Source organism: Camellia sinensis, chromosome 15, assembly GCF_055761805.1.
Source record: "Camellia sinensis isolate YWXY chromosome 15, ASM5576180v1, whole genome shotgun sequence".
NCBI classification, from domain to species: Eukaryota; Viridiplantae; Streptophyta; class Magnoliopsida; order Ericales; family Theaceae; genus Camellia; species Camellia sinensis.
The window spans coordinates 15314549-15336923 of NC_138975.1; the positions used below are offsets into that span (position 1 = coordinate 15314549).

The window sequence follows — 22375 nt, forward strand, 5'->3', positions numbered from 1 at the left end:
GAACTCTAGAGGTGGCTCCCACAATAGTGTAGCACTTAGCTCCGTCTAGCACTTTGCTTCACACCAGAAATCAGAGTGTTAATGGATCCATGACAAATAGAGGGTCACAAAGTGACTAATCAGAGGGTCACTGGTTATTTAAGTCCTCCAAGATATGGGACCTCTGTGGTAGTACTTATAAAATAGTTGCTCAAAATATATTTAATAAATAGTTATATCCATGGGTTTCTCTTTATTATACAAAATAAGGTTCATAAATAATATAATTGATAAAACACAAATAGCATAAAATAAATTATGATAACTCAAAACATACGTAAAATATATTATGGTGACTTAAGATATAATATAATTCACCTTTATATTAATCTTAACTTTTATCTTTCGTTCACTGCGACCCACTAAATACTCCAAACTAAACTCGAAGGGTTATAAAACTAACTAGAGAGCCGAGAGGGAGAATGAGAGAGTTGGAATTGGTGAGATGCATTAACTACTAGTCATCTATATATATAGGCGACAAAGCAAGAGGAGCAAGATACTTGCGGGGGCACATTTTTCTTTCTGGTACAGAAAAAATTACGTTTTAGTATATTTTGATTTAGAAAAAATATAATAAAAATATTATAATACTCAGAAAATAATATCAAATAATAATATAAAGTTTAAATTATTTTTTTGAAATCATTTATTAAATAATACTAATATAAAATTTAAAGAATAACTTAAATTTTCGGGTTGTTACAGAAAGAATTTCAATATAATCGTTTGATAATTGATTGGCAATTAAAAATTCTATAAGAACTGATTAATTTTTGCTGACACGCTTAAACTTACACTGTTAATCCTTGAGAGCCAAAAAAAGCCAACAAAAACATGAGACAAAATAATTGTGACCCTTTATTATTGAAAGGACACACCAAATGTACCGTAATTTAAACCATTAGAGCATCTTGAATGAGTGTATTGAAGTCATTAGCAGTGCCACATGTTAATTGACAAAAATTAGTTAACAAAACTTGGGGTATTTTTTCTCTCTTACGCGTATTTTCAGAGACTTGTTAGATTGTGTAACTGTGGAGATGTCATCTATCTATCTATACTATTATAAAGTGAACACATAATATGGTGTCCTGAAGCTTACTTTACTCTCCTCATGCCATGTGGCAGTCTTCTTTTTTATTTTTTTAAAAAAAAGTTAAACAAAGAGATGGACAAGGCTTGATTGAACCCATGACCATGGGTTTAAGTATGAAGACTCATACCACTTAAACTAAGTACACATTATAATATTAATTTCATTATTATTTTCTTTTATCTCTCTTTATTTAATTTGCACACACATCGTGTATGCCCAACCGCTAGTATATATATACATATATAAGACTCAGAAAAAAAAAGAGACAGGCAATGACACTCGACGAGAGAGAACAAAATTAAATTCCACTTTTGTTACTTTTTATCAGTTAACTAACATTTTAATACAAAATTTTAGCCATTCCACGGTGCTTCGATAGTTTGTTGAAACTTGGACATCAATGACAGGCGACATGGCATAGTAAACTATGAAACAGCATAAAAAAAGTGATAGAATCAATCAATAGCAAAGAAAACTCTCCATTTCAAGTAACTTCTTCCCACAAAGATCAATGACTTGTTTCTACAAAATTAACATCTGGGTAAGACACAACTCCAATTGTTCATACATCCTACAACTATCTGGATTGCAACATTCCATATCCCCCAACAAGCTCACTGAAAACAACTAGCTGTCTAGAACATGCTTGTATTATTAACACATAAATCTGCACCCAAAAAAAAAAAAAATGTCACTTTGTAGATTGCTTAGAAGAATCCTCCGGTTCTTGTTTTGATCCCGACATAGCTGCAGTTGCTGCCGCTGTCATGGCAGCTGCTGCTGCCCCCAACTTGACACCACCGGCAGCTTTCATGGCGCCAGCAATTTTTGCAAATGCAGCAACACCTCCTACAAGTAGAGGCCTCAGGGCTACTGTTGGTTTTATTGTCATATCTTACAGTACCTGCAATCCCGAGTACAACATCAGAAGAAAAATATGTATATATTTACGATGCTAATAATAACAAACAAATGTCGGGTCATGATAGATTGGTTAGAAAATCCAAGAAAATTAGCAATCTCTAGATTTATTTTCAAAGAGAAAAGGAAAAAGTTTGTGCTTAAGTAATGCCTCTATACCTAAGCTTAAAAGAGCAGCACAATCTTGCCTAGTAGCAATTTTATTCATCAATCTCCAAAGAGTGAATAAATTTATCATTATAATCAACCTCATCAGAACAGAGGTTATCAATTTTCTGAAATGTAAATTGGATAGTTCATGGGAAAAAAAAAAGAAAAAAAAAGGGAGGTTTCTCAATACTGATTAACCTTGTCAAAGATGTCACAGCATTGAATTAACCTTGACATGCTCAAACTTCGCAACCTCCCTGATGCCACCTTTTCTGTAACAGGTCATTTTATTTATAGTATATAAAATTATGGCTCTATTTAGATCATGAATTGAATAGGGATTTGAAAAATAAAAGGAAAAAGGTGCGTGAAATGTTAATGAAATATAAACTAATTTTTTTCATCATTTCCCTTTCCTTTCCAAATCCTTTATCCGAATCCATGACCCAAACATAACCTAAATGAACTCCTCTACAAGATGGTACATTATGCTTCTTTGCTCATCGTGATAAATTGTTCCAAAACCTTGGCCTTACAGCTTCATTAATCCATGTGTTTCTTTTTATTTTGATCTTGATTTTATCTTTGGTGAAGAAGGGGGAGAGAGTATTGAGGGGTGGATAGAACAGATAAGTACAAAAGTTTCCTGCTAGCCATCAATTGAACTACATCAGAACATCCACACTATGCCCAAAACCGTGGCCTCACAGCTTTGGCTTAGTTGCCTCCATCTTATTTCCACGTCTTCTAGAACTCTTTACCTCCACCACAAAGCCTTAAAAGATAAAACTTAACCAATTACTAAAAAAGTCAACAACACCGAATATGAAACATCAGTATTGATTCCATGACGATCCACCAAAGATATATTGATTAAATTGGCATAAGTTTCACCCAATGCAGAAAGCCAGGATGCGCGTTATCCACTAAACAAACAGTCCACCTTAACAATCACCTCAACATCTGAAAAAACGTAAGTGTGTTTGGTTTTAATTTTTTAAATTCAATTTTCTAGAAATTGAGTCTTTTGTTTTCTGCGTTTTTTTTTGTTTTTAGTGAATATTTTTAAAATTTTAAGTAATTTTTTTACTTTTTTAGATGCACTTTACTTAAATATATCAAAACAGTAAAACATTTGTGAAAAAATATTTTAAAAAATTAATAAATACACAAAAATATGAAAAACAAATGCATTTTCATTTTATTTTATTTTATTTGTATTTTTGGTATTTAGTGAATTTTTTTAAGATTTTTTTCACAAAAATTATACTTTTTAAGTGTATTTATGTTGGGTATGTCTAAAAATTAAAAAAAATTGCTTAAAATATAAAAAAAAAATCAGTGAAAACAAAAAAAATACAGAAAATAAAAAAGTAAAATTTTCTGAAAAGTGAATTCTGAAAACCAAAACCAAGCAGATGGTCGGAATCCAACTCTAACTTCTCTAGCAAAATTCATAGCAAAAAGTATAGCAATCAGATACCGGACAAAAGAAGCTATAACCACATAACATTTTTTGTTTCAAGAGTAACTTATTACTATGTTTAATGATCCAAAATTGTAATATACTCGTATCGTCAATCTCATTGCCAATAACAGTAAGTGTTAGGTTTAGAACTAGTCTAAACTTTTATTTCTTCACAAACAGATATTAAGTAGTTACCTTTCAATGGATCAGACAAAAAAGGGAGACAAGGGAATAACTTTATATTTGTGGAGGAAAAGATGAAAACTTAAAACAGTGTTTGGATTTTTGATTGATTTTTCAAGGGATTTTTCTTCACAAAACACTAACAAAGTCTTCAATGGTAGATTAAATATTGATTTTAAAGAATTTGTAAGAATAGTTGTAAATTATGTAAGACTTGTTTCTCAGAAGTTTCCAAAACATTTTTAAGAGTTTTTAAAGAGCTTCTTCTTGAAAATCATCTTGCAAAAGATTCCCTAAAAATTGCAGCTTTCAAAATGGGTTCCAACTTAGGTTTAACCAAACTAAATTATGAGACCCTAAAACATTGAAATTTTCCTGGGAACCAAACAGAGTCTACTTCAGATTTCATTACATTAGGAAGAAATAATCCCAAAACCCTAGATTAACTAAGCTATCTATCAGAATTCATCTAATTAGCAAGCAAATTCAAGAACAAAAAAAAAAAAAAAAAAAAACCCAAATTGCATTCATGTTAAACAGTAAAAAAACAAAAACAAAAACAAAACCACAAATTAAACAAAATTGACTTAAATAATAATCAAAATGAGTAATAGAAATCGAACCCAAACCACAAAAAGAGGAGCTCGATCACACTTCCTTCCGATCACAACAACCCTTATAGAGAGACAGAGAGAGAGAGAGCCCTGAACTAGAAATGAGGGCAGCAAGTGAGAAACAAGGAGGAGGAGTCAACACACAACGTCGTCGTTTCGATCCGTTTGGTTCACGATGTTATTTGATCCGATCTGGATATAAAGATGAATTTTGAAAGGAGGTTTCAAAGTTAATTTCTAATTTTTAACTCATTTCTCTTCAAACAAAAAAATTTAAAAAGTTAAAAAAATTTAAATGTCTGCTTTTAAAAGTCTTTTCAACACCCCAAAATAGTAGGGATTCTAAAAATTTTACCAAAATTTTTATTAGAAAAATACTTGAGATTTCCATTTTTTGTAACTCTCACAATCCTCAATTGATTTGGGACCACTCATTATATTTTTTTTTCCCTCTCCCTTTTCCCTCTCTCACAAATGTTGTGGGGGTCTAAAGCATTACTGTTTTTATTAAATGTCTGACATGAATATGGAACTCACATAAATCCACAAAGTACCTGTGAATCCTACCTTCATGTAGAACATTTAAAAATAAAAATTGTAATAAAATTTTTAAAATTCCTAATATTTTTCTTATAAAATTACTTCATCCCACCAATTTGAGACTACCAATAAAACCCTAAATAACGCGGATAGACCACACCTTATTTCCTAAATTTGGCTTGGCCCATGTCATACCTCGCGGGCTCTCGCTAAAATTCGGGCTTGGCCGGGCTAGTCCACGATGCCCAGACCCAGCCCTAGGCCTAAGGGTATTCGGACCTTAGACGTATCGGTGAGCCGAGCCTCGGGCTAGCCCGATGAGCCTGGGCCTGGCCTGGTCTTGGGCTTGGGCTTGGGCGGCCTAAATTTTTTTTTTTTTTTAATTTTTTTTACTAAAATTTTATTATTTTCTACTAAAAAAGACACAGGGACTCGGACGGGCCAAGTCTTGAGTGGGCCTTAAGCGGGTCGATGGGTCGGGCCACAGTCCGGTTCGAGCTTCAAAATGATGACCCTGACCTAGGCCTAGGTGCTCGGGCTCGAGCCCGAGCCTAAACTGGCCGGGCCCATCCTGGGCCGCATGTCGCCTACGGTCCGCGGGCTATTTTTACACTCCTAGTGTTTCCCCCTTTTTCTCTCTCTCTCTCTCTCGCTCTCGCTCTCGCTCTCTCTCTCAGAGGGTCCATTTATTTTCAGAGGTAGAATTGAGCGAATTCATAGTGAGAGGATCAAGTAAAATTGTGTTTGTTTTGATGATAGTTATTGGTGTAGGGATTATTAAATTATTTTTATATAAAATAATAAAAAAATAAAAAAAACATTAAACAGTAATGTTAAAAAATTGCCTAATATGTCAAAAATAAATAGAAAAAAAATAAAGCAAATAAAAGTATGAATCAAAACTTAACAAAAAATACAAAAAATTAAATATTAATGTTTAAAAAAAATGCCCAACATATAATAAATAAATAGTCCAGCGGATTATTTTTCTAAAACCAAATGCTGGAGGCCCATCCGAATCCCCTTTCCAAAGGGATTCATAATCTAGAAGGGATTACAAATCTCCTCTCTATCTCTAAAAAGAAACACAAAGATTGAGTCTCACCTCACTATCAATTCTAATCCCCTCTCTATAACCTCAAACAAACAGGATCAGAGTTTTTAATTGTCTCTCTCTTCTCTTCTTTTCTCTTACTTCTTCCAATGGTAGACAAAAATCACCGATCTACTCTTTTCTCTCTCACCGACCCGATTCTCTCCAATGACTACCAGCGACACACGAAGGAACCGACTTCAACTAAGAGGTAAACTATATATGTTATTCATAACTAGAGTTTGAACAGTTTGGAGAATATTTTAAATAATTATTATCAAATATTTGTATACTATGTAGTATTAATTTGTATAATTTTTTTTTTATATATATAATAATATTAATTGATTTTAAAAAAAAAAATTGTTTAAAATATAAATTATTTTTGTGATTCTATAAATTAAATCACGTTATCTCTTTCATTAACAAATGATCCAATCAATTAACGATTTTTAATAATTTTATAAATATATTTTAATTAATAATTTATGTAATTTTATTGTTGTGTGAAAAATAATTAACAAATCGTCCATTTTATTAATAAATCATCAAGTTAATTAATAGTTTTTAATGATATTATAAACATATTTCAATTAATAATTTAAGTAATTTTGTTATTGTATAGGAGAATAATTATGAATTTCATTTTTTTTAATTAATTATGTTAAATAAAAAATTCTGACAATGGGATATTTATAATTTTCTAAATCACAAGAGTCAATTTGTATTTTAAGCAAACCACAAGAAATGTATTTGTAATTTATCCTAATTAAAAATTCTAACAATGAGATATTTGTAATTTTTAAAATTATATGGAATAACCTGTATTTTAAACAAATTTTAGAGGGTTGTATTTGTATTTTACCTTAATATTTTACTAGCATATTACCCATTCTATATATAGATATAAACAAATAATCAAAAATTAATTTTTAAAATTAAATAATAATATAAAATTTATCTAAAATATATACTAGTAAAAATGATTTATTATCAATAAACTTTTATTTATTTTTATGAGAGTTACATATAAATGACTTGTATTTTTTTTCACATGACATGACAATCACTTAATCATTAAAATTTGTCTTGTATCATTTGACCTATTTATTTTATAAATTGGTAAATAAATATCTATAAGTATTTTTTATAATAAAAATAAAAAAATATGAACATATTTTATGCATATCTACTAACTTATTTAAACTTAGGTAGAAAAATTATATATTTATGTTAACACTATGAAATAAATAGTTACATATATTCATATATTAAAAAATTATCTAAGATAAAGTTGCCCTAAATTAGATGTCATATTTTAGCTTTAATCTTACACTTAATTTAAAAAATTAACAGTTAATTAGTAAAAACATTTGATAATAATAAATTTAAATATTATGTATAAATTATTTCATAGTTTATCGATTCATGGTCAATATGAGCTAATTTGGGAATTCTAATACTGAATTAAATATTAAAAATGAGTCTGAAAAATTTAGTTTGGGTTGATTTTTTGCCAATATTTAAAAGTTTTAACACTCTTTTGTCTATCTTCACATCGAAGCCGACAATCATTTGTTAGTTAGCATAGAAGTTGAAGGAAGCATATCTTTCTCTCTCTCTCTAAAAACCTCCACCCTCGGGCCTCACTTTTGGCCGGCCGGCCGTCGCCTTTGGCTATGGTGGTCAGCTAGTCCAACTCCCTCTTGTGTTTGTGTGTTGGTTTTTCCTTATAATAACTTGATTCCCACAATGTTTTCCCACTTAGTTGTGTTTGTGCATTACTGATCTTAAACTTTTTGGTGTTTGTTGCCCATTTTTGGATGAGTCTTTGGGGTTGTATGTTTTGTTTCAACAGGGGTTGCTTGGAATAGGGGTCAAAACAGAGTAGAAGGAGGTCGGTTTTGGACCGGAATAGAGGATGTTCAAATCTGATTAGGATTTTCATTCGAGCGCTCCTTTGCAAGTGGGAGTTTGAGGAATGAACTCTGGTTCGGATCTATGGAGATGCTTCGGTGCTTTGCTTGGGGGAAAACATGGGTTTTGAAGTCGATCCAGATCTAAGATTTCATTCAAGCATTCCTTTTCGAGTGGGAGTTTGAGGGGTGAACTTCATTCAGATGTATGGAGATGCCTTGGTAGTTGTTCGATGTTTTGGGTTGTCAACTTTGGAGCTTCTGCAGTGGGTGTGTTCGGAGTTTGGATCGGAAAAAATGTGTCCGACCATGGAACTGGAGATGGCAATTGGTCTTGTTCGGCTGTGGCAATGGGTCTTGTTCAGCTGTGGCAGTGGGTTTTGATCGTCCTCGGGTGTGTTCGGTTGCTGTGAGTGTTCGGAGTTTTGAATCGGAAAAGAAGTGTTCCGACCGTGGAAGTAAAGATGGGTGTTTAACATTGTGGGCATTGGATGTGTTTCGACGTTAGTGTCTCGGTCAAGGGAGTTTTTTCCAGCCATGAAGCTGTTGGCTATGGAGTTTGCCGGCCATGGAACGGTCTCGGTCGGATCAGCAAAACGTGCAGAATGCTTTTGATGCTATGGTAGAGTGTTGTCAGGCGTGGGTCTTGGCTTTGGTGGGCTGTTGAAAAGATTTTAGTTTGGGTGGTGTGGGCATTGGGAGTGCAGCAGCATGGGTGTTGGGTGTTGTAAAAGAAATTTTTAATTTGTTGAAAAGAGGTTTGCAGGAGCAGCTTGAGTGTTTTGGTGTTGGTTTTTGGTTTTGGGTTGTGTGGGTTGATTTTGTGGGGATTCATGTATTTTATTTTCTAGTTAAGTCCTTCTTAACTTTTTTTTTGTTTAAAAAAAATCGTGAGGCCAAGAGGTTGGTTGTATGGTTGCGAGTAGCAGTAGTAGGAGTAATCTGTACTTTCCGAATCTCTCTCAATATATGTCATCTTCCTGTACCTTTAATTTCATGTTGTTAATGAATTTTTCTTTGCTGATCAAAAAAAAAAAAGAATGCAAAATGAGGCCAAAAAATTAAATGAAATTGTAGGGAGGATACTTTTTCATGTAAAAAGGAAGTAAAGAAAAATATGTTTTAAGAGATTTTCTTAATTTATATAAAAGTAATGAGACATGTTTCCTATGTCTATGTAGGTTTTTAGAAAGGAATTTTGAATATCCTATATGTTTATAAAGGTTCATTAAGTAAGTAGGTTTTTTATTTTAGGAAAAAATTTCTTAAATCATAGTTCTTGACTAAACTTTTAAATTTTAAATTTTAAACCCCTAAATCATTTGTGTATATTGATAAATGTTCATAAAATTTTAAATTTTATTTTATAGTAACCAATGGATGTTTTTCTTTTTCAAAAAAATTTAGAAGTCAACAAATTTAGTTTAAGCCTTTAGAATTCTCACAATTGAGTTGAGAGCTTCAGTCCTAAAGAAACTCTACTAATGTTTAGTGTTTATGAAAATAATGAGATTTGATATATATGTGGAGCAGTAATGGCCATGGCGAAAAAAAAAAAAAAAAAAAAAAACATGTTTTGAAATTTTAATTATATAAATCATTTTATACTTTATGGTGAAAAATATAAAATATTTTAATAGAAAATATTTTACCACTTGAGTGTGATTTTTTTTTAATTGGAAAACTCTTTCATTTTTTAGTGTTAAGTGTTGATTGTGTGATTTATTAAATTGAAAAGCTCCTTCTTTTTTTTTTTTATATAAATCATCTTTCATTCTCTTTCAGGGTCAGTCATTCCATGGATAACGTTGATGACCAACCTCGGGGCATGGTTTTTTTTCAGGAGGGGCTTGGTCTAGTCCCTGCTTTTCCCTCGTCTTGTCAACGTCTATCCATTGTTGCCGTAACTAAGTCCTCCAAGTGTTGTTTGAGAGCTCTGCAATTTTGCGTCTTGTGTCCCTTCTCTCGATGATAGGTGCAACGCAGTGTTTGATTGCGCCGAGCAGGGTCTCCAGGCATCTTAGCTAGCCAAACAAAGAAGGCTTCTCCTTTAAGTTTCTCGACGAGCCTGTATATTGGCTCTTTGAAGACGGTGGTGATACCTTCATAAGACTTGGCCCTTTCCTCCTCATTTTCTACTGTGGAGCGGTTCCTTTGGCCATAGTTCTTGCACTGCTTATCCCTCCTTGGCTGCTCAGTCTTAGGCGGTCGAGGTGGTCTAACTTCTTCAGCAATCGCGACATGTACCGAAGCAACGTCATCTTCCACACGAGCTTGTTACTCTATTCGAGCCCTCAAATCCTTCATGGTGGGGGTAGGTCGTTTCGTCAACGACTGTCTTAGCTTATGCGAAGGGGATAGGCCTTGCTTGAAGTATAGCACGGCCAATTGTTCACTACAAACATTTTCCTCCAAGTCACCATACTCCTCCCAATACCGTCGCGCGTATTGGCGTAGGGTCTCTTTCCGGTCCTTTCGGATATTGAACAAAGTATCTAACTGCTTTGGGACTCTGCTGTTGGAGACAAATCGGGCTAAGAACGCCTCAGAGAGCTGTGTCCAGTCATAAATCGAGCCATTGGGGAGTTTGTCAAACCATCGGAGGCCAAGTTCTCCAAGGCTAGAAGGGAAGACTTTGCACATGAGTGCGTCGTCGCGGTTCCAGAGGGACATCATCTGGCGATAATGGCTGATATGGGTCAAAGGGTCCGTCTTCCCATCATAGAGAATGAATTTCGGCGGGCTATACTTCCGTGGAGGTTCTACAGCTTCTATCTCTGGGGAGAAGGGGGTGGACACCAACCGGTCTAGAGCACGACGCTCTTGTTGGTGTATAGACCGGTCTAACTGATCTCTTTCCCTATTGAGCTGGCATTCCTGCTCCCTATCTCGTCGACGTTCTCCTTCTCTGCATAGCCGTCGTGCCTCTTCTCTGTTATCATTCAGCCAACTTCTCAAATCGTGTGGTCGCTCGTCGCGACGACAATGAAAGGTTTCAGATAGGCGGCTAACGGTCCTTTGCCTTTTATGAGAATTCTCTCGTGGGTTATTTTTTTGTAGGTTATTCGTCCTACTGCTGGCCCCTTCACTATGCACCGAAATCGGCCGGCCACGCTCTCTATGAGCAGGGCCACGGCTAGAGTGCTCCTTGTGAGGCGGCGGAGAGGTACGTCTCCTTTGCGATGGTCCGCCAACGGATTTTCTTGGCTCCGCTGGGGTCGCCATGAACTTCAACAATTGGGTACGAAGCTCAGTGATCTCCAAACCCATCGAGTCGATGATGCGGTCACGGTGGTCTTTCTCAACAAAAAGGCGTTGAGACGTCTCAGCGGCAATGACACGGCGTCGCTCCGCCGCATTGGGTGTCTGATCATCGTGGTCCATAAGGTCATCGTGCGCTGGAGGGAATGCCAGACCCTTATCTTTGGTTCTCTCCGTCATTGGAGTCCTCTCTGCTAGCCCAGAGTGGGGTGTATCTTCGATTCCCATCGCCGGAGGTCGTCACGAAGCAAACAGTGGTTTTCCCACAGACGGCGCCAATTGTGCGGGGATGATTTCCGCACTATGAAGAAGGGTTGAACTTTGTGGATGAACAGCGTGCTTTGGGAATTGAAGATCTGCACAGAATAACAAACGGTGAGGCTGCCCGACCGGGGTTTGGTCGGAAACCCCTCCGATGGTAAAGTCAGGGACTTAGGAAGAAGAAGAAAAGAGAATGGGTGTATATGTGTTAAGTGTGTGTATTTTTCGGATCCCTTGAGAGTGAATAGTGTTCACCTTTTATAGGAGAAGGTTGTTTGTCGTTCAAGTCCTTTTCTCTCCGCCATCTGTCCAATATGTCTTATTCGTAGTCGTCTCCTATTGGAGGAGGACGACCACTCCGCCTGACACTCGGGTGCAGGTCTGTTTTGTTTGTCTCATTAGCGGACATCTCTCATTGGAGGAGGACGACCACTCCGCCTGCCATTCGGATGCAGGTCTGTCATATATGCACCTTGTCCCTCTGCGCCTCCATGTCTCCACGTTCTGTTCATACAGAGGGGGAGGAGCAGGGTTGTTTGTCTCTTGTGGGCCCAAGAAAGATCTTTAATGAATTGGCCTTCTCTAAGTTGGTCTACTTTAGAATGGTTGTCCAACCAGGAGGTCCAATATGTTGCTCAACCCACTTCGGAGTGGTTCTGTCCATCTGGAAGGTCCACCATGTTGCCCGGCCCACTTTTGAGTGATGCTCGTACATTGGGCCGAACTCCTATGATTGTCTTGCTTCGGAGCAAGTGTTGGCCATAGGGCTGAGGTCCGACCTAGCTCCACCTTGGAGTGAGTATCGCATTGGGTCTAGCACCAAGACTTGATTAATTTTTACCCACTTCAAGTTTGTTTTTTTGCTTCTTGTCCTTCCGCTGCAAGAGCTTTGAGTTTGTTTGTCTTTCTGCTTCTTGTCTTTCATGTTCTACTTTCTTGGTTCAAAAAAAAAAAATCACAATAGTGTTTCAATGGAAAACTAATCTAGGCTTATTGTTCTTTTGAATGGCTTTGTATTAACATATGGATTGTTAACTATGATTTGAAAGGTTTATGTCAGTGAAATAGACAAAAGCTATTCTTTCTCCAAGTAACCGAATGACTGGGGGTCAACCGGCCGGATGTCTTGCCAGTCATCTTGCGTATCAGATCACCTTGCACAGTAAACTAGTGAAAGATGCCCAGATCTTCACTTTGGTGAAACATTTGCTATTTTCTCAATTTGATAAAGGTTTGGTAAAACCATTAGAGCATAAAAAGATGTTCTTTTTTACCAAATTTAAATTTGATGATAGATTTGGTGAAGCGTTGGAGATGCCCTCAGCACTTGGAGTTCTCTTAGCTCTTCTTACTAAAAATCTCCTTCTACTTATATGATATATAGATAGATTAAAACTAAAAGATATATATTTATTAGCTATGAAGGAATTGGATAATTTTCAAAGTGAATTATAAATTTTAAATTACATATCAACTTAACTTAGGATTAGTTGACGATTGAGTGCAAATTAGACAGTGATTTTAGCTGAGTGGACAGTTTGTTACACAGTCTTATCGATCTAGCTATTTAAACGACATAGTCTTTATAATGATGAAAGGCAACTATTCTGAGGCCAGTGAGAGCCCATGGTAGGAGATCAGGAATCAAGATCCTTTTCTTGATTTCTTTTTTCGATTCCTTATTTGTTAGGTTATTAGTTCAATTTTTTAGTCCAATTTCGATGATTCAAACTGTTTATATTTTAAGATTTATTAAGTATATTATACTTGTAAAAACTTAAGTTGATTAGATATCAGAAAATATCTATTCAGAAAATTATTTATTAAATTTTTTTAAAATATATTTTTTTAATTCGATAATCTAAATACGTAATTTCTGATATCTTAATTTTTTACAAGTATAATATACATAATCAATTTTAAAACATAAATGGTTAAACTTAAAACGAGCCCAATAACCTAACCAATAAAAAGTCAAAGAAAGAGAATAAGGGGAGAATCCTGATTCGGAGATCAAAGCCCTTTCCCTGACTGTTATATCAGAATGCTAAAAGATTCATGGCATTCAACGGCTGATCAATCACTTACATACGGTGCAGATTTCGAAGATTAAAATACGATCAACGGCTATAAGGTTCGGATCACAGTAACTCTACACGTCTCTCATAGCTTTTCACCATCTTCTTCTCCTTCTTCCTCTCTCTCTCCTCAGAGGCGTAGGTTAGCAAAAAAAAAAGGCCATTAATGGATCATTCTTACGGAGGCGGAAGCTGGTCGATGATCCCAAACATTCCGGTCCACAGTAACCCCACTACACCCTCCAACTCCAATCAGGACCATCTATATCTCCAACAACAACAACAATTTCATCAGCAACAACAGCAGTTTTATCAGCAACAATCACAGCAACAATTTCAACAACAGAAACAACAATTACAGCAGCAGCAGCAGCAGCAACAACAACAACAACAACAACAACAACAGCAGCAGCGTTCTCAGCAACAACACCAATCACTGGCTTCTCACTTCCATCTCCTTCAAGTATATTCATCGTAAACCCTAATTTTGATTTGGTTAAAATTTCTTCTTTTCTTTTCTGTTTTTATCAAAATTCAAAAAATTTCAGTCTTAGTTGTTTTGATTTTGAATGTCTATTATGTTTCAGTTGGTAGAGAATTTAGCAGACGCCATTGAAAACGGAACTCGGGATCAAAATTCTGATGCTTTGGTTTGTATTTTGAGGGCTTTTTTTTAGGGTTTCACTTTTAACCATTGTGTCATTTTGTCCTGTAATTTCGATTGGCTTGATTTAGACGTGTATTTATGATTTTGTCGTCTAATTGATTACAATTGTTGTTTTTTTATGGATAATGCAACATAAACATGTGTTTTGCTTTTATAGGCAAAATTTTAAATTTGTTTATTAATCACAATCAACTCAATGACCATTTTTCTTCAAAAACCCTAATTGGGATTATTAATTGAACCAAATTGACATAAAATTTAAAATTAAGGGTCAAAATTGAGCCGATTGCAATTATAGAGAGCAAAATGACACGAGGGATAAAATGTAGGGACTATCGATGTAATTTATCCTCATTTATTTATTTGTGTTTTTAAAAGGTTACTGATTTGAACAACCACTTTGAGAAATGCCAGCAGTTGCTAAACTCAATATCAGGATCAATCAATGCAAAAACAATGGTAATTAACTGTTCATCCCCATTTGTCTCGTTCTGATACATCAATGCCATGATGTGGAATGATGATTTTAACTAGAAATAATGAGATATTGATTGTTTAATTGTCGCAAACAATAAACGCAGACTGTGTGGAAAGGGGGAAGTGAATAGGGCAAATCAATGGACTATATCATTTATGATGGAAGAATTGCTACTTTCAATAAATCTTTATTGCAATTTTAATTTGTTATGCATTTAGATGCTTTTGAGCATAATAAGATCTTCTTTTTTGAACATTGCATAATGTGATCTTGATTGTTTAGTCGTCGTCACAAATGACAAACTTAAACTGTGTGGAAAGAGGCAAGTGATTAGGGCAAATCAACGGACTGTATCATTTAGATTGGATGAATTGTTATTTACAATGCATGCTCTCTGTAATTTGTCATTGCAATTTTGTCATTTGTGACGCATTCAGATGAGTGATGAGTGCTTCTAATTTGTGTGTTTCTTGAATATTGCTTACAGACAGTTGAGGGGCAAAAGCTCAAGTTTGAGGAGAGCGAACAATTGTTGAATCAACGGAAGTATGTGGCATGTAGCTTTTGATTTGCCACTCACATAATATGCTCTCGTTGTTGAAAACGTTCGTTTTTACTGTTTAATTCCAGGGATCTCATTGCCAAGTATAGAAACTCTGTTGAAGAGCTAATCAAGGCCGAACCATAATTGCTCGTCATCTTTCTAGATGGGGTAAGAACATCAACTTCAATATCTTTTTTCCTTCTTTCTTAACAAGAAACCCAAGAAAAATGAGTGTAGAGATCATTTTTTTCTTAGTTAGCTGTAACCTTCAATCATATCTTGAGGAATGACAAGACTGTGTAATGATGTTGGAAAGTAATATCAATATATACACTAATTATTAATTTTTGGATGCTTTTTTTTCCCCTGAATTTCTCAAAACCCCAACTTTCTAACCAACTTTTGAAGTTTAGTTATAATTTTATGAAGTTTGATTTATAATTTTATATGTATTTTCCTAGTATTTGACAAGTAATTTGAAGTCTATAATTTTTCGGTTATCAGTTGAAGATCCTGCAATGGCTCAAAATTATATTACCAGTTGCATCTACTTGCCACGTTGAAATCATTGTGGTTGAATGACTTTGTTAAGGTTCATCCTTCAAATTTTCTGATTTCCAACTCGAAATATGGATGTGACTGAGATCGTATACTAGAATTTGGTTTCTCGTGTATCTTCTAGTGCCTTTGTTGTCGTTTGGCAAAAACTTTTTTGGTTGGCTTTTTGGAGTTGGGACTTTTTTAGTTTGAGACTAAAAAGTTCGTTTGGATTGACTTTTTTGACTTTTGTTAGAGTAAAAGTGAAATGATTATGATTTGGATGTAACATTTTGTTTTATTCGCTTTTTATCCTATTTTGTCTTTTAGTGGCTAATTTAGCCCCAACCATGATTGCCAAATGAAATCTTGGCATTGTTGGCAATCACTTGACACTTTCAGGTGCCAAGTTCTTTTTTTTTTTTTTTTGTGTCCTTTTCTTGTCTTTGTATCAAAAACATTACTTCCAATCTTGGAACCAAACCAGTAATGCCCCAACCCTTTACATGTCATCAATATTGTCTGCTTTAAGTCACGTCCGCATAGATTTATTCTTCCCAGTGGGTCACCCATCTCAGAACTACTCCAGCCTAAATACGCTTAACTCTACTCCAGCCTAAACACACTTAACTGGGGAGTTCTAGTAGGGATTTCACCACCAGGAAAAAGGCCTTGATGCTATATAAGGGTTTAGATTTTTACTTTTATAGCTCAGGAACTTCCTCTCCATTCCCAATGTGGGATACCGAGGTCTTACAATCCACCCCCCTTAAGGCTGCACGGCCCCATGCAGTAGCCTACTAGTTCACAAGCCCGCACGGCCCCATGCCTACTAGTTCACAAGCCCGCCCATATGCACCAAGAGACGCCGGGAGCTCACACTCGGTACTCTGGAGAGTCAGCTCTGATACCATTTGTAATGCCCCAACCCTTCACATGTCATCGATATTGTCCGCTGTGGGTGGGCCACGCCCGCACGGATTTGTTCTTTTCAGTGGATCACCCATCGTAGAACTATTCCAGCCTAAGCATGCTTAACTGGGGAGTTCTAGTAGAGATTTCACCACCCGGGAAAAGGCCTCGATGCTATATAAAGGTCCAGATATTTACTTTTATAGTCCAGAAACTCCCCCTCCATTCCCGATGTGGGACACCGGGGCCAACAAAACCAGTGATTCGAGGATCTCTAGTATGTGAGATATACTGGACATTATGCACCTGTTAAAATCCACCTACTCTCCACCTACTTCACCCACTTAAACCTACTCCACTAAATCCACCTACTCTCCACCTACTTCACCCACTTAAACCTACTCCACTAAACCTAACCCACTACACCACTACCACCTCACCTACTCCACTAAACCTAACCCACTACACCACTACCACCTCCACTTTACCTACTCCATCTACCACCTACTACCACCTACTCTTCTATATATAGGAATCATTGTAACATTCAATATATCAATCAATAATACAATCAATATCTATACAATTCTCTATTTCTCTTTATACATTAAATTTTTCTACATGGTATCAGAGCAGGTTTAGAACCTAGTATTTTCGCTTCCCCGGCGGGCGGCAACCTCACCTTAGCCGCCCGCCGGACCTCAACCTATTCCGCTGTCATCTCTATCAATACATATAGCTTCCAGTTCGCCGCCACCAGAGGCGACTTCTCTACATACAAAGATCAACCACCTTCTCAACCTTTTAGTTCTACTACTGTGACCCTCTCTATGATGGTTTTGGTGTCTCTGCAATGTGGCCTGTTCTTACTATTGTTGTTGTCTTTGACTTCTCTGTGGGTGCAACACTTGGAAGGGGTGTAAATAGGGGTTTTGCAACACTGCTTGCTGGTACTCTTGGCGTTGGAGCTCATCGAATTGCTAGTTTTTCTGGAGAAATATGTGAGCCCATACTACTTGGGCTTTTTCGTCTTCATACTAGCTGCAGTAGTGACATTCATAAGATTTTTTCCAAGAATGAAAGCAAGATACGATTATGGGCTGCTGATATTTATATTAACATTCTGTTTAATATCAGTATCTGGTTATAGAGATGATGAGGTGTTAGAGATGGCCCACAGGAGGCTATCCACCATACTCATCGGTGGTGCCAGCGCTGTGATTGTGTGTGTATGCATTTGTCCATATGTGGTGCTGGTGTTGTCAAGGGCTTCCAGCCATCTATCTATCAGGCAAATAATGGTGGAGCCAATTTTGTGGCACATGGTTAGAACCTTTTCAGAGGACTACAATGATTTGAATGTTGAGCCTTCGTTTGGAGAGACCAATCTCGACTTTGAAGGCAGAGAGAGGAGCACTAAGGAAAGCACACCCATTCTTCTTTTATTTATTTAATCACACTCACCAAGTTTGTTTCACTCTCATTATCACATCCATACACACCGGTATCATGTTGTCTTCAACTTTCTTTTATTTATCATTTTAAAATACACCCTTATCATGTTGTTCCCCACCTTCTTTACTTTATTTATATATATATATATATATATATCTCTTTTTATTATATTCTATTACTCAAACTCTCCTCCATTTGATTTTAAAATCACTTATTTTTTATTTATTTTTTCCAAATCACTTTTCCTCCTTTTTACATACCCCCACTTTATTTTTTGAAACAATCACCCTGATATTTTTCATATAATCCATCTATACATATTTTTTTATCTATTTTCTTTCTCCCTTGTTTTCTTTCATTTTATTTTTATTTTTTCAACACAACACTCCCCAAAAAAAAAAAAAAAAAAAAAAAAAAAAAAAAAAAAAAAAAAAAACATTTTACAAACTTGTCATTTCTTCATGCCGGGGATCAACCCCGATCAGCATTTTACACCAAAAAAAAAAAAAAACAAAAACAAAACAAAACAAAACAAAACAAAAAAAACAAAACAAAAAAAAACACACACACACAAAACAACCACATCCACAGGCGGGATTTTGCTTCTCTACTCTGCTGCGGGTCGCTTTTTCTTGCCTCCGTCCTGGGCGGCCCTTGCCGGTGCTGCCTCTGTGTTTCCCGCACCCACTCCACTGGGCACGATCACTACTCCCTGCTCCTCCACTGCAGCATATGGCTGACCTCCAAATCGGAACATAACGGTGGCCTTCCGCTTCAGTTCCTTATTTTCCATCTTTAGCACACTTATCTCTGCTCGCGCATCCTTATACATGCGTTGGAGCAGAGCCAGCTGGGAGTTTAACTGTTGCACCTCATTTGTCCTGCTCTGCAGCCGGTGCGACAAGTTTGTGACCGCAGTCATGGTTTCCACACATGACTTCAGAGTATACTGATTGGCCTCAATATCAGTTTGCACCGCCATTTTTTGCTCCACCGACCGCATCGGAAAGTTCAACGGAGCAAAACCAGAGGTGTTTGGTTGCGGTTCACTGGCCACCGCACCAGTTATTTCTCTTGTGGGCTCGTTCAGTTCTGGAAAGAGCGTGAGTAGACCACGGGAAGAGGAGGCCATGTTCTGGGTAGCTGGACGGGAAGAAGAGGCCATGTTTTTGGGTTGCTAAGTGTTTCAGAGAAGCAGCGATTACCGATTGGTACTGTCAGACAGGGTTGGTTACAGAGTGTTTCAAGATTTGCAGCTCTTCGAGACAAGCTCTCTGAGAATGCAGAGGTTTCAACTGGTTTGTTATGCTTCCAAGCCTCAGCCTCCGCTTCGGTTTATAAAGACCCTGACGAAGAGGCCGACACGCGTTCTGTCGGTCACGTGCATCGCCGCGTGTCTGGCGCGCCTTTTGATGGCTCGCCGCTCGATGATTTCTGTCGGACACATCTTTTGATAAAGTGGGCGCGCCTTTTGAGGGCGCGACTTTTGAGGGCTCACTATATATATCCATATATATATATATATTTGGGCAGCCTATATACACCATCATACAGTGTATTTTTTTTAAGGGTCCGACAAGACTCTGTAAACTGTCCCGACATTGATTCCGGTTAGCTCCTTCAAGGGTCCGACAAGACTCTGTAAACTGTCCCGACATTGATTCCGGTTAGCTCCTTTATGGGTCCGACAAGACTCTATAAACTGTCCCGACATTGATTCCGGTTAGTTTCTACAAGGGTCCAGCAAAACTCCGTAAACTGTCACAACAACTGTCACACCATTGTCTGCTACAACGGTCCGACATGACCCCATAAACTGTCTTCTACATGGTTATGACACCCCCATACAGTGTCCTCTACAACATTATGACACCACCATCCAGTGTCTTCACCAATGGTCTGACACGACCATACAGTGTCTCTTATCCTCTTTTATTTTTATGTATTTTCTTGTTTTGTTACTCTCTCCAAACTCAAGTTGGTTAGTTCCTATCCCCCTTGAGTTTGCGGGGGGCTGTTAAAATCCACCTACTCTCCACCTACTTCACCCACTTAAACCTACTCCACTAAATCCACCTACTCTCCACCTACTTCACCCACTTAAACCTACTCCACTAAACCTAACCCACTACACCACTACCACCTCACCTACTCCACTAAACCTAACCCACTACACCACTACCACCTCCACTTTACCTACTCCATCTACCACCTACTACCACCTACTCTTCTATATATAGGAATCATTGTAACATTCAATATATCAATCAATAATACAATCAATATCTATACAATTCTCTATTTCTCTTTATACATTAAATTTTTCTACAGCACCAATATTTAGAACTTGTGAATGATGCCATTTTTTCATTTTGCATTCACGCTGTTGAAATCCCAACATATCTGCTCACACTTTAAAGTGTGTCCTTTCTTTTCTGATGATAAATGCTGGTCCTATCTTGTTAAAGAATGTGTTAGCATGACTGACTTATGCATGACTAGAATTGGAATGACTATCAGGAAAGTAGTTACCAAATACTAATATCCCACATGATTCTGTTGGACAATTCTCCTTGTAGTTGTATGTATTTATTTAGAATTGGCTTCTGTAGTTCAAATTTCTAGGGGTGTACACGGTCCGGATTGGTTCGGTTCTGTGAAAATCCAAGAACCGAACCGATCCTAACGGTTCTGTGATTTTGAGAACCAGACCAGACCGTTACACTTGTAAAACCGGACCAGAACCAAACCGAAAAAACGGTTCGGTTTCGGTTTGGTTTACGGTTCTAAAAATTTCTATTTACAAGAATAAATTGTTAATATTAGCAAAATAATTACTCAAACTAATTACATTTAACTCATGATAAAAACTAATAATATTAAGGCATTATTTAATATTACATATCTATACCATCCTAATATCATTAAAATTATAAAAAACTAATTAATAAAAATAAAACTTGATATTATATATATATCTTTTAAAATTCGGTTCGGTTCGGTTCGAACCACGGTTTTTTTATAAAATCCATTAACCGAACCGTTTTTACGGTTCTCATATTTCTTAATCCGAAACCGAACCAATTCTTAATAGAACCGAACCAAACCGTACGATTCGGTCTGGTTTGGTCCGGATTACCGGTTTGAACGGATTTTTGAACAGCCCTACAAATTTCTATAGCATCTATCTATGAGACTACGACAACTTTTCTTGTGTGGAACTATAGAAGGCTAAGGTTTTGAGAGTATTGGTCACGTGGGTATATTGCTGTAAATGATCACCTGACACAGCGTGGTTAGGGGGGTGAATTGATGCGTGTCTTAGACCCATATCACGGGAGTAATGATTCGGTTGTCTGTGATCAGTTTATTTCAGTTCTGTTGGTTGCTCCTACATTTGAGAAGTTTTTATTCAAGTCTAGTTGCTAGTGTTATTGGGATAGACTGATTGGTGTCATTCACGGTTCTGTTTGACTTAAAAAAAGAATAAATTTACATGACGCATTTTTTCATTTTGATAGCTGGTAGTCTTATTATTTAGACATTTGCTGTAAATCATAGCAAACCATTTCTTTCATTATCATGGAGAATTTGGAAATCACTATTCCCAGAGTAGCTTCCTTTCATACTTCAAAATACATTATTTGTTTTAAACCCCCCGTCTTGCCGATATCATTAGCTGCCTCTAATTTTCAAAATATGCTAATAAAACATTGTTCAATAATTTTCGACAATGATAACGTGTCTTGATCTTGATATGAAATCACTTCAGGTAGATGCTGATGTTAACAAATGCAAAGCAGCTGTTGAACTTTGCCAATTTGGAGGAAGACAAGCTATTCAGAAAGGTTTACTACTCTCTCTGTGCACATGGGTCTAGGATAGTAGAAGATTCTCATAATTGTGGCATTTGATTTGCATTCCTTGGCCACTGGACAGATTCTTTTTGCAATGAATAAATTTGAAATGCTTTATAATTATTTTGGTGATGCCTCCTTATAATTTCTGCCATTTGAGGCTATGGAGGGTGGATCATCATCATTTGTGTATACAAGGCATCTTCAGAGGGCATAGTTGGTGTGCAAGTCTAGATTTGAAATGTGAAATTCCAGATTTTATAGAAATTGCATGGATGAGTTCAGTAATAGAGGATGCAGAA

At 36.5% G+C, this 22375-nt stretch overlaps 1 protein-coding gene and 2 long non-coding RNA genes across 4 annotated transcripts; 1 reads left to right on the plus strand and 2 right to left on the minus strand.

Annotated features, from left to right (window-relative positions):
• Nucleotides 1–1601: 1601 nt before the first annotated feature.
• LOC114278706 (uncharacterized) lies at nucleotides 1602–4863 on the minus strand. The gene is made up of 2 exons (XR_003635039.2): nucleotides 4490–4863; nucleotides 1602–2042 (listed from the first exon to the last, which is right to left on the minus strand). It is a non-coding gene; the product is annotated as an uncharacterized LOC114278706 (long non-coding RNA).
• Nucleotides 4864–13498: 8635 nt separating this feature from the next.
• Nucleotides 13499–22361, plus strand: MED9 (mediator of RNA polymerase II transcription subunit-like protein). 2 transcript variants are annotated; one of them, XM_028220809.2, is made up of 6 exons: nucleotides 13499–14086; nucleotides 14211–14273; nucleotides 14669–14749; nucleotides 15256–15314; nucleotides 15399–15480; nucleotides 21989–22361. In XM_028220809.2, exons 1-5 carry the CDS (start codon nucleotides 13790–13792, stop codon nucleotides 15454–15456), a joined length of 558 nt encoding a protein of 185 aa, XP_028076610.1. In that variant the 5' UTR covers nucleotides 13499–13789; the 3' UTR covers nucleotides 15457–15480; nucleotides 21989–22361. The 2 variants fall into 2 exon arrangements, with proteins under 2 accessions (XP_028076610.1, XP_028076611.1); XM_028220810.2 differs by lacking the exon at nucleotides 14669–14749.
• LOC145813703 (uncharacterized) lies at nucleotides 18608–20546 on the minus strand. The gene is made up of 2 exons (XR_014356922.1): nucleotides 20293–20546; nucleotides 18608–20244 (listed from the first exon to the last, which is right to left on the minus strand). It is a non-coding gene; the product is annotated as an uncharacterized LOC145813703 (long non-coding RNA).
• Nucleotides 22362–22375: the final 14 nt, after the last annotated feature.

What these genes read in the sequence shown, in the direction of transcription:
- MED9 (XM_028220809.2), top strand. Translation starts at nt 13,790, where the DNA reads ATGGATCATTCTTACGGAGGCGGAAGCTGGTCGATGATCCCAAACATT. An exon ending in CTCACTTCCATCTCCTTCAA is followed by an intron (nt 14,087 to 14,210) that starts GTATATTCATCG and finishes ATTATGTTTCAG; the next exon opens with TTGGTAGAGAATTTAGCAGA. An exon ending in CAATCAATGCAAAAACAATG is followed by an intron (nt 14,750 to 15,255) that starts GTAATTAACTGT and finishes TATTGCTTACAG; the next exon opens with ACAGTTGAGGGGCAAAAGCT.